Source organism: Bufo gargarizans, chromosome 10, assembly GCF_014858855.1.
Source record: "Bufo gargarizans isolate SCDJY-AF-19 chromosome 10, ASM1485885v1, whole genome shotgun sequence".
NCBI classification, from domain to species: Eukaryota; Metazoa; Chordata; class Amphibia; order Anura; family Bufonidae; genus Bufo; species Bufo gargarizans.
The window spans coordinates 32,678,787-32,690,788 of NC_058089.1; the positions used below are offsets into that span (position 1 = coordinate 32,678,787).

Genomic DNA, 12,002 nt, shown 5'->3' on the forward strand with positions numbered 1-12,002 from the left:
AGGTGAGAGTGTGAATTCCTATAGTGAACTCTGCGCCTGACCAGAGCACATGGCATTATAATGATTTATAATGCTGTGTGTCTCTGACCGCCCTTAACTGTAAGGCCTCTTTCACACAGGCATCGCGTGTGAGGGTCGGATAGGATGCAGGTGCGTCGCGGGAAAATGCGCAATTTTTCTGTGCAAGTGCAAAGCGTTTTAATGCGTTTTGCACGCGCGGGAGAAAAATCGGCATGTTTGGTACCCAGACTTCTTCACAGAAGTTCGGGTTTGGGATCGGTATTGTGTAAATGTTATTATTTTCCCTTATAACCATGGTAATGGATCATGTGATGAGCGCAGTGACGTCACCAAAGGTCCTTTTCTCCCAGGTCCTCAAGAAGAAGAAAGTAGAGAAGCCGGGCTGCACGAACAAATGGATGAGGTGAGTAAATTTTATTTTATTTTTTAACCCCTCCAGTCCTATTGTACTATGCATTCTGTATTAAGAATGCTATTATTTTCCCTTATAACCATGTTATAAGGGAAAATAATAAAATGTACACAACACCGATCCCAAACCTGAACTTCTGTGAAGAAGTCCGGCTTCGGGTCTGGGTACCAAACATGACGATTTTTTTCCCGCGTGTGCAAGACGCATTAAATTGCTGTGCATTTTCCTGCGACGTACCTGCATCCTATCCGGCCCTCACACGCGATGCCCGTGTGAAAGAGACCTTACAGTTAAGGGCGGTCAGAGACACACAGCATGCACACTATGCGGATTATGCTATTTTTTTTCCACGCGGATTTTCATATGGGAAAGCTGCAGTGTAGGCACTCATGCATACGAATGTATTTTTATTCCGTGTCTGTTCCTGTGGGGAACCATTCACTTCAATAGGACCGCACAAAAAACGGAAATGACTCTGTGTGCATTCCGTTTCCATGTGTCTGTTCTGCAAAAAACAAACAAAAAACAGAACACGTCCTATTATTGTCTGCATTACGGACAAGGATAGGACTATTCTATAGGGGCCAGCTGTTCTGTTACGCAAAATACGGAATGCACGCGGCCGGTATCTGTTTCGCGGATACGCAAATTACGGACTGCAAAACATCAAACATACAGTATTTTATTTTTTATCCATACGGAAATTGACCCACTGTGCAGAATCAGAACTCCACATCATGTCAATGATTTGCGGGGATTTTTCCGTGCAGATTTCAGATGCAACAAAAAACGTGGATTCCGTTTTTGGTACGGAAACTGACAAATCCACACAAAAATCTGCAGAGAATTTGTTTTGATATCTGCACCCATGCGCAGTACCCTTTGGTTATGGCTCAGGGGGGGACCACCTAAGGACAAGCCACGGCCACCAGAGCCAGACAACGGTCGTGTGATTTTACCGCTTATTGGTGGCAGCCCCACAATGTCACGCCGTATCCTTTGGCCACATGCACACAGCAGCGCCTTTACCCTGCTTTCACACCTGAGCGTTTCTCAAACGCGCGTTTTTGTCACGTGTTTTTATGCGCGTTTGTGTGCATTGACTGCAGTGTCCTATGGCCACAAACGCGCGTCAAAACGCCCCAAAGAAGCTCAAGTACTTGATTATGCGCCGGGCGTTTTACAGCGCGATCGTACGCGCTGTAAAACGCCCAGGTGAGAACCAGTCCCATAGGGAAGCATTGGTTTTCATGTGTTGAGCGTTTTACAGCGCGTTTGAACGCGCTGTAAAACGCTCAGGTGTGAACTTAGGGTTAACATGAAGTCACGCCATGTGGACTTACCCAAGCAGTGCGGTTTTCTTGGGCTATTTTTCTAACGTCTGTTGCTTTTTTTGGACAAAACGCAGCACGCTCTAGGTGGGATGTTTTTCCTATAGGAATGTTAAAAATGTCTACATATAAAAAGGCACCAAATAAATAAAAAACACTATAAAAAAAACACATGTAAATCATAAAAAAAGCAGATGAAGGAATCCCGGTCATGACAAAAAAAAGTAGATACATTTACAACTATAACCAATACATTGTATCTACAGTCTAACACCTAAGATTGCAAGTTATCATCCAGCTCAGCCCAATCTATGACTACAACTCTCAATCTCCACACTCCCTGCCCGGAGTTACGGATGTAAAGTCCAATACCCTGTACTTTCTGCAGTAAGATCCTGTGCGCTGTATCTAAGACACCGGGCGGCTTAGATACCTGCTGACAGATGGATGCCGCCTTACAGCTGCTCCGCTCTGTGTGAACTTGTTGATTCGTGTCGGATGGGACTTGCACTTGTGTCAGGTCCACACACAGCCGCGCACTCGCACTCACACTCACACTCCAGCACAGATAGCAGTGCATGCACAGGACACTACCTGCTGCTCGTCACCCCGGTCCTTGCGCTCTGATCATCCCTCACAGCTGCGCTCGCTGCTTCCAATGCTCTACCCCCTCCAGTACACCAGAGGGCGCTCGCCCAAACTGCTGCAGGTAAAAATCTGGCGGTGCCTGAGACCTGGAAGACGCCGCTTGAGGGAGGCGGAGCGTAGCAAGTCACATGGTCAGGAGGAACGCGTGCGTGAGAAGGGAAGCGGCGGCCGGAGAGCTGGGAGGTGAGGCGCTGTGTGTACGTGTATGCTATGTGTATATCAGCCGTTCATGTGACGTCACCATCTCCTGTAGACTACAGTGTAGAGGCTGCAGTGCCCGGTGTATTCGGCGGGTGCAGCCATTGTCCTGTACAATGATTCTGCAGGCTTTCTGCATCCATTCATCACAATTTTCAGGATCTCTGCTTGCTGTCATTCAGTATGCACTCACATGGTTTACTCCTAGGGCATAGGATGATTATAGGGCACGGAGATGATGCTTGCGCTGTGTGATCATCACGTGACCAGGGCAGATTTGTTTCCCCCCTGGTCATAAACAATGAATGACAGCAAGCAGAGTCCTTGAAAATAGAGCAATTGATACAGAAAGTGTTTAGAAAAATGGTAGATCTTACAGTAAAAAAAAAAAGGGCGGTGGGCCCATGAAGAGGAGGCAGACCCCCACAGCAGGGATCAGCACCTCCAGCTGTTCTCAGACTACAACTCCCAGAATCTGCCTTCCACTTCTATGGGAGTTACGATAACGGCTGAGTAAGGCCTCATGCACACGACCGTTCTGTTTTTTTGCAGTCTGCAAGCCGCGAATCTGCACAAAACTGAAGCCGCCCGTGCGCCTTCCGCAATTTACGGAACAGAATGAGTGGCCCATTGTAGAAAGGCCTATTCTTGTCCGCAAAATGGACAGGTTATATTTTTTTTTGCAGACCACAGAGCGGAGCCACGGATGCGGACAGCACACGGAGTGCTGTCCACATCTTTTGCGGACCCATTGAAGTGAATGGGTCCGCACCCAAGCCGCAAAAAATGCGGCTCGGATGCGGACCACAACAACGGTTGTGTCATCGTCCGCATTTTATTGCAGTAGGACACGTTCTGTCTGACATCCGGAAATCACGTGGATCATCTGTGTGCTTTCTGCAGACCACAAACCCATTGATGTCAGCGGGTTCACAAAAAAATGCTGCATTTGGCGGATCTGTGGTTTGCAGACCACGAAATGTTTACGATCGTATGCATGAAGCCTTAGGGCTGTATTACACCAACAGATTATCTGTCCAGTTAGACCAATGGTGTGTGTAAACGGCCATCTGACCCATGATTGGTGAGAAAACCTGCCAGATAATCTGTTGGTGTAATACACGGCCTGATTTAACAGGCGATTGTTGGGAGGGAAGCGTTCCTTCTCGGCAATCGTCGGCTTACTAGCGGAGACATCCGCTATAACATGCAGCGATCTCCTCCTCAGTACAGGGAGGAGCGATCCTTATACTGAATCATTGTTTGCCAGCAGCAGAATGTAATTACACACCACAATCTGCCGCCTGCAAACTTTTTTTTTTTTTTTTTTTTTTTAACCTGTCAAAATATTTGGATTGTCCAATGACTGACAATTTTCATCAGTCAATCGGCGGTATTTTTACACTGCCAGATGATCGCTAACAAGTTTTAGGCTGAGCTGCTTGCTAGGGAAACCCTACAATCGGCTGTATTCTATGGGGGAAGCCATCAGCAAGTATGCATATGCAATTCTGTCCCTAACCTATCCACCCCCCCCCCCCCCCCTTTGTTCAGCTGCCTTCTCTTCCCTGTTTACCGGCTCACTGTCAAGTGATTGGGACGGAGGAGATGTAATTACACTGCTCGCTGCTACAGTGCTGATGGTGAGCAGGTAACCAGTGAAGAGAAGGCAGCGGCTTATATGAGCACTGCATTCTCTTCAAACGGCTGATTGGCGGGGGTGCCGGGGGTCAGACCCCTTCCAGTCTGATACTGATGTCCTATCCTGAGGATAAGTCATCAATATCTGTAGCCCAGACACACCTACTGGTCCTAGAATGGTCTAGGATAGGTCAGGCTTTAGTAAAAAAAAGTATGGCAGTATGTGAACTCACTCCTTAAAGGGGTTGTCCTGTTTCAGGAGGAACCCTGCAACCACCTGGGATCCTGCTGAAATAAAGGACCGGTAAGTACTTACAGTACAGACCAAAAGTTTGGACACACCTTCTCATTCAAAGAGTTTTCTTTATTTTCATGACTATGAAAATTGTAGATTCACACTGAAGGCATCAAAACTATGAATTAACACATGTGGAATTATATACAGAACACAAAAATGTGAAACAACCGAAAATATGTCATATTCTAGGTTCTTCAAAGTAGCCACCTTTTGCTTTGATTACTGCTTTGCACACTCTTGGCATTCTCTTGATGAGCTTCAAGAGGTAGTCACCTGAAATGGTTTTCCCTTCACAGGTGTGCCCTGTCAGGTTTAATAAGTGGGATTTCTTGCCTTATAAATGGGGTTGGGACCATCAGTTGCGTTGCGGAGAAGTCAGGTGGATACACAGCTGATAGTCCTACTGAATAGACTGTTAGAATTTGTATTATGGCAAGAAAAAAGCAGCTAAGTAAAGAAAAACGAGTGGCCATCATTACTTTAAGAAATGAAGGTCAGTCAGTCCGAAAAATTGGGAAAATTTTATAAGTAAGGGCTATTTGACCATGAAGGAGAGTGATGGGGTGCTGCACCAGATGACCTGGCCTCCACAGTCACCGGACCTGAACCCAATCGAGATGGTTTGGGGTAAGCTGGACCGCAGAGTGAAGGCAAAAGGGCCAACAAGTGCTAAGCATCTCTGGGAACTCCTTCAAGACTGTTGAAGACCATTTCAGGTGACTACCTCTTGAAGCTCATCAAGAGAATGCCAAGAGTGTGCAAAGCAGTAATCAAAGCAAAAGGTGGCTACTTTGAAGAACCTAGAATATGACATATTTTCAGTTGTTTCACACTTTTTTGTTATGTATATAATTCCACGTGTTAATTCATAGTTTTGATGCCTTCAGTGTGAATCTACAATTTTCATAGTCATGAAAATAAAGAAAACTCTTTGAATAAGAAGGTGTGTCCAAACTTTTGGTCTGTACTGTACGTGCCAGATCCCTCGCTGCTCTGCTTCTCCAGACTGGGTTCTGTATACCTGGCTGCAGCGGTAAACCTGTTGTGCATGTGACATCAGCCAATCACTGGTCTCATCGGGCACACTGCAGAGGCCAGTGATTGGCTGCAGCAGTCATGTGTCTTCGATATGACGTCATTGCCGCAGCCGGTAATCTAGACCCTGGTCAGGAGAACGAGAGCAGCGCAAGTCCTTGCCCTTTCCTTATTTCAGGCAGATCCTAGGGATTGTCCAGTTTCATTCTGAAATAGGACAACCCCTTTGCAAAAATCATTTATCACTTATTCACGTGGTAGGTGATAACTCCGTTTTAGGCTACATGCACACGACCGTGGTGTGTTTTGCGGTCCGCAAATCCGAAAAACACGGATGTCGTCCGTGCGCGTTCCGCAATTTGCGTAACGGCACGGACAGCCTTTAATATAACTGCCTATTCTTGTCCGCAAAGCGCGGACAAGAATAGGACATGTTATATATTTTTTGCGGGGCCACGGAACGGAGCAACGGATGCGGACATTGAAGTGAATGGGTCCGCATCCAAGCCGCAAAAACTGCGGCTCGGTTGCGGACCAAAACAACGGCCGTGTGCATGAGGCCTTAGCCTCAATATCCTGCGTTCAGTGACCCCTTTATTTAGGTCATGTGCCGCAGCGGAGCTGTGACACGTGGATCTCTCAGGTTGGGCGCTGTGGAATGACGAGGAGCAGGTCCAGATCGCTCTGCTCGTTAGGTCCTCATGTTTTACATATCTTGCCCCGCCGGGGCTTCCTTCTCTGCCAGTGTCAGTAATGGTTCCCAGCTGATCCTTTAAACCTCATAGAAAAATATCCATTTCTGGAGAATTCGCTTCTTAATCCAATCAGGGCTGCCAGAGCCTGTAAATAATAGAACCTGGAGAGCAGCGCAGCCGCCACCCCGCATCGATCACGCCATTACCAGCTGATACACTGGCTTATTATCCTTCAGCAGTCCTGTGTTCGGAGCACTCCACAGCCCCGAGCAAGGGCATCGAGAGGTCCCGGCGGAGCACTTCTTATTATTTAGCTGGATCTTATCATGGCTTGTGACCCAATTTCATGTCTTTTCTTCCCCGCAAGAAATTCAACAAAATGATTATCCCTGTCAGATGCTTCACATGTGGGAAGATCGTTGGAAATAAGTGGGAGGCATACCTCGGGCTGCTGCAGGCGGAGTACACTGAAGGGTATGTTCACCGCTGCCGCGCTTCAAGCCTATAGATCAAGTGGATGTGTTTATTACAATTATTACCTCTTATTCTTCTAGTCCGTGAGCGTTTCCAGCAGATATGGAAAAAGAAAATTCTCTTCTATTAAGTGTAAAGAGGCTCTGTCACATGGGCTTCAACTACAGCGTTAGATGCGCTTTAATATACACTTTCTGAAAAGTCTCGGTGGGAAAATGAATTTACAGTCCAGCGCGTGCGGTATGCTAGTTGTTCCTTTGGGCAGTCACGCTGCCTGAGCTGTAATCGCTAAAGGAGTGGCTCCTGGAATCCCGCTGCGCATTGAGGCCCTGATGAACTTGCCTCGGCTTTATCTGTGCATGCGCTTGAGCGTCACACCATACTTACAGGTGCGGCAGAGCTCTTTTTCCCAGTGCACACACCAAGCCGGGGCAAGTACACGTGGCGTCATTGAGCATGCCCAGGCAGCGGGTCTTCAGGAGCTATTCTGGTGATGTTGAAAACTCAATAGGGGTCATTTATAAAGAGACTTGTGACTTTTTATTTATTTTTATTATTTATTTCTTTTGCCCGCCATGCGGCAGTGTTTGGTCGTATGGTCAGTTTTACAGCGTTTTTAGCAGTTGGGTGGGGCGTGGGCTGTGTCTGGTCCGGCCCCAGCATATTTACTAAGATTTACGCCTTGGAACAGGTATAAATGTTGGCGAAAAACGACTCTAGCCAGGATCTGGACTATTCCATGCCAGGCTCACAGACTGCTGTAGATTTGCCTAATGAGGCACATGCGACATCATAAACTAGGCTAATTTTACAGTACTATAAGGGGGGAATCTAAGACTGACGTAAAAAGCCGGTCTTAGGGCTCATGCACACTGCCTTAATAGGACATGATTAGAGATGAGCGAATCAACTTCACATGAAACATCCGAAGCCGATTCGCATGAAACTTCGTTCTAATACTGTACAGTATTAGAATGTATTGGCTCTGATGAGCTGAAGTTATTGCTTCGAAAAGTCTCGCGGGACTTCACGCAATAACTTTATAAATTAATTTGTACTCTTAAAAAAAAAAAAAAAAAAACCTTTCCCGAACTCGGGTTCGGTTCCAAGTGGTACCTTGGGACTAAACCAGAGTCTGGGAAATGTTTTTTTTTTTACAGTACAAATTAATTTATGAAGTTATTGCGCGAAGTCCTGCGAGACTTTGGAAGCAATAACTTCGGCTCATCGGAGCCAATACATTCTAATATTGTACAGAGCTCCTGCTCCGTACAGTATTGGGCTACTTTCACACTTGCGTTCAGAGCGGATGTGAAAGTAGCCTTAGAACAAAGTTTGATGTGAATCGACTTTGGATGTCTCATCCGAAGTCGATTCGCTCATCCCTAGACCTGATTTATTCTTTTGCGAAAGGGACATACTGAAACAGAAAGCACATGGAGTAACTTCCGTCTTATTTTTATTTATTTTTTTCGGACCCATTGAAATGAATGGTTCCGCATACAGTCTTCAAAAAAACGGAACGGACACGGAAAGAAAATGCATTAGTGTGCATGAGCCCTAACTCAAAGAAATGCCCCATGCAGATGACTATTATTAGATTACATTTACCAGATCTTAATTTTAATTTTTTATAATGTACCTTTTCAGAAAGTTTATATAGAAGTGTATCAGTAATGGAGAAAATTAACGTGGTGTTGGCGGTTTAGACCTTATTCGCACAGTCAGTGTTTGGTCAGTGATTTTGAGCCAAAACCAAGTGCGGGTCCAAAACGCAGAACAGGTGCAGATCTTTCCCTTCTACCTTATGTCTGTGTAGGATCCACTCCTGGTTTTGGCTCACAATCACTGATGGAAATCACTGACTGTGTGAATGAAGCCTTAGTGTGGCGAGTTATTGTGATGGATCCCATTTAAGGCTATGAGTACACCTGCGATTTTTATTATTTTATTTTTTTTCCTGCTCCCGTGCATCTAGCGACTTTGCAAACAGTCCTTAAAGTCCTTCAGTTTTGTCTACAGCTGCTTTACAGGCGTGTGCGTCTCCATGACAACTAAGTGTGTAGTCTGAGGGTATGTTCAGGCTGAGGATTTTGGTCACAGGTTTCAGCGCGGATTCAGTGCTAAAAACTGGGCCAAATCTTCACAGAAAGCGCCTTGTTTTCAGTGGGAGGCCACGCAGCGGTTCCTGCAGCTGAGGTAATGCTGCGCAATTTTTTTAAGACCTTGCCAAGAATGTACAGGTCCATTATTGGCGCAGTCACCATGCAGACCCCTCGCACAGCTGCAGCGGGAGTCTCTTCATGATTTAGCTCCATTCAATGGAACTAAACCAAGAGCGGAAAACCCATGGCAGAAACCGCAGCAGAACACAGCGACTTCTGCCGTGGGATACGCCGAGAGTTTTATCTCTGACAAAGTTCTCTGTCTGAATTGTACCCTAACACTGCAGTCATACTCTCTTCTGTCTGTCCCCTACTTATTGGTACCAGGTATGTTGGGGAGTAGTAGGGGCGGATAGAGGGGGTTATGACTGCAGGAGACGCATAAGACTTGGGGCTGTAGAACTAACAGTATTAGGGAAGACTATTCCAACGTCCTCCTCACTCTTCTCCTCTCTTCATAGTGACGCCCTTGATGCTTTAGGCTTGAAGAGGTATTGCTGTCGCCGTATGCTTCTCGCTCATGTGGATCTGATAGAGAAGCTTTTAAACTACGCTCCCTTGGAAAAATGAAAGGACCTGTGCGAACGTGACCTTCCCTAATGGTGCACAATACGGAGGAAACGTTTCTGTTCGGAGCGGAACGCACAGATTTGTGAGAACCATGAAGCAAACCGGGACATTCCTAATCACTGATTACCTCTGCCTCCACAAAACACCCTCATTTTATATTTAATAAAGATATTTTTGTTATAATTGATAACCACCGCTTCAGTTTTTAATTCATTGGTCAAAAGACCAAAGACATCAGTGTTATACCATTGTGCCCGTCGTAGAGAACAGGTCTGCGTCTGTTTGCTGATCCTACGTATGAGAATATCCATTATTGTTGTAATATACAGTCAGGTCTGTTAATATTGGGACATCATCACAATTCTAACATTTGTGGCTCTATACACCACCAGAATGGATTTGAAATGAAACGAACAAGATGTGCTTTACCTGCAGTCTGTCAGCTTTAATTTGAGGGTATTTACATCCAAATCAGGTGAACGGTGCAGGAATTACAACAGTTTGCATATGTGCCTCCCACTTGTTAAGGGACCAAAAGTAATGGGACAATTGGCTTCTCAGCTGCTCCATGGCCAGGTGTGTGTTATTCCCTCATTATCCCAATTACAATGAGCAGATAAAAGGTCCAGAGTTCATTTCATGTGTGCTATTAGCATTTGGAATCTGTTGCTGTCAACTCTCAAGATGAGATCCAAAGAGCTGTCACTATCAGTGAAGCAAGCCATCATTAGGCTGAAAAAAACAAAACAAATCCATCAGGGAGATAGAAAAACATTAGGCGTGGCCAAAACAACAGTTTGGAACATCCTTAAAAAAGAAGGAACGCGCCGGTGAGCTCAGCAACACCGGAAGACCATGGAAAACTGTGGTGGATGACCGAAGACTTCTTTCCCTGGTGAAGAAAACACCCTTCACAACAGTTGGCCAGATCAAGAACACTCTCCAGGAGGTAGGTGTATGTGTGTCAAAGTCAACAATCAAGAGAAGACTTCACCAGAGTGAATACAGAGGGTTCACCACAAGATGTAAACCATTGGTGAGCCTCAAAAACAGGAAGGCCAGATTAGAGTTTGCCAAACGACATCTGAAAAAGCCTTCACGGTTCTGGAACAACATCCTATGGACAGATGAGACCAAGATCAACTTGTACCAGAGTGATGGGAAGAGAAGATTATGGAGAAGGAAAGGAACTGCTCATGATCCTAAGCATACCACCTCATCAGTGAAGCATGGTGGTGGTAGTGTCATGGCGTGGGCATGTATGGCTGCCAATGGAACTGGTTCTCTTGTATTTATTGATGATGTGACTGCTGACAAAAGCAGCAGGATGAATTCTGAAGTGTTTCGGGCAATATTATCTGCTCATATTCAGCCAAATGCTTCATAACTCATTGGGCGGCTCTTCACAGTGCAGATGGACAATGACCCAAAGCATACTGCAAAAGCAACCAAAGAGTTTATTAAGGGAAAGAAGTGGAATGTTCTGCAATGGCCAAGTCAATCACCTGACCTGAATCCGATTGAGCATGCATTTCACTTGCTGAAGACAACACTGAAGAGAAAATGCCCCAAGAACAAGCAGGAACTGAAGACAGTTGCAGTAGAGGCCTGGCAGAGCATCACCAGGGATGAAACCCAGCGTCTGGTGATGTCTATGCGTTCCAGACTTCAGGCTGTAATTGACTGCAAAGGATTTGCAACCAAGTATTAAAAAGTGAAAGTTTGATTTTATGATTATTATTTTTATCTCCCATTACTTTTGGTCCCTTAACAAGTGGGAGGCACAAATGCAAACTGTTGTAATTCCTACACCGGTCACCTGATGTGGATGTAAATACCCCCAAATTAAAGCTGACAGTCTGCAGTTAAAGCACATCTTGTTAGTTTCATTTAAAATCCATTGTGGTGGTGTATAGAGCCAAAAATGTTAGAATTGCGTCTGTCCCAATATTTATGGACCTGACTGTATAATGATCCCAGGAAGATGTCAAGACAGTGTGTGGTGTTTAAAGGGGTCGTCTCTCCTGCGCTTTAGGTCAGGACTTGTGGTGTCTGCAAGTATTACTGGCAGCCCAGGCAGGGGGCGCTGGGACACTAATCCTGGGCCTTGCCTGTGCTTGTGCACTCTCGAGGCTGCTAGTTATTTAGTCATCACCTTGGTCCACTCAGCAGATCGATGGCCTCTGAAGAGATATGAGGTGGCCGGGGACAGGAGCTACTGCTCCACCAGAAAGGCCAGTGTTGTTTTTATTTATTGCGCTTGCACAGCCATTGGGGGCCGTAACCCCCAGAGAGGAGCATGGTGTAAAGTGAAGCTAAATTCAAGTTACCAAGGACAGGAGCCATTATTGAAAAAGTTAGAGGTTCTCCAGGCTTTTTTATACTGATGACACCCGGCACCCCCGCCGATCAGCTGTATGAGAAGACAGTTCACACAGTGCGCATGTGCGTCTCCCTTCCTGCGCTCTGCCGTATGTCTATGGGACAGCAGCAGACGGGAAGAGAGCAGGGATA

General features: G+C 45.9%; 2 protein-coding genes across 2 annotated transcripts in view; one reads left to right on the forward strand and one right to left on the reverse strand.

Annotated features, from left to right (window-relative positions):
• The window catches only part of TSPAN4 (tetraspanin 4), a 603,434-nt gene extending 601,004 nt beyond the window's left edge, over positions 1-2,430 (reverse strand). Inside the window, exon 1 of the mRNA XM_044269835.1 lies at positions 2,359-2,430. The gene's annotated coding sequence lies outside the window, so the exon portion shown is untranslated. The remainder of the gene's footprint in view (positions 1-2,358) is intronic.
• A 94-nt stretch (positions 2,431-2,524) lies between these two features.
• Positions 2,525-9,678, forward strand: POLR2L (RNA polymerase II, I and III subunit L). The gene is made up of 3 exons (XM_044270392.1): positions 2,525-2,595; positions 6,647-6,753; positions 9,380-9,678. The coding sequence occupies exons 2-3, from the start codon at positions 6,659-6,661 to the stop codon at positions 9,486-9,488; spliced, it is 204 nt and encodes a 67-aa protein (XP_044126327.1). The 5' UTR covers positions 2,525-2,595; positions 6,647-6,658; the 3' UTR covers positions 9,489-9,678.
• The last annotated feature ends 2,324 nt before the right edge of the window (positions 9,679-12,002 follow it).

Bases quoted from the DNA above. Each gene is read 5' to 3' on its own strand.
- POLR2L (XM_044270392.1), top strand. From the start codon at position 6,659: ATGATTATCCCTGTCAGATGCTTCACATGTGGGAAGATCGTTGGAAAT. The intron at 6,754-9,379 runs GTATGTTCACCG...CTCTCTTCATAG, and splicing joins CAGGCGGAGTACACTGAAGG to TGACGCCCTTGATGCTTTAG.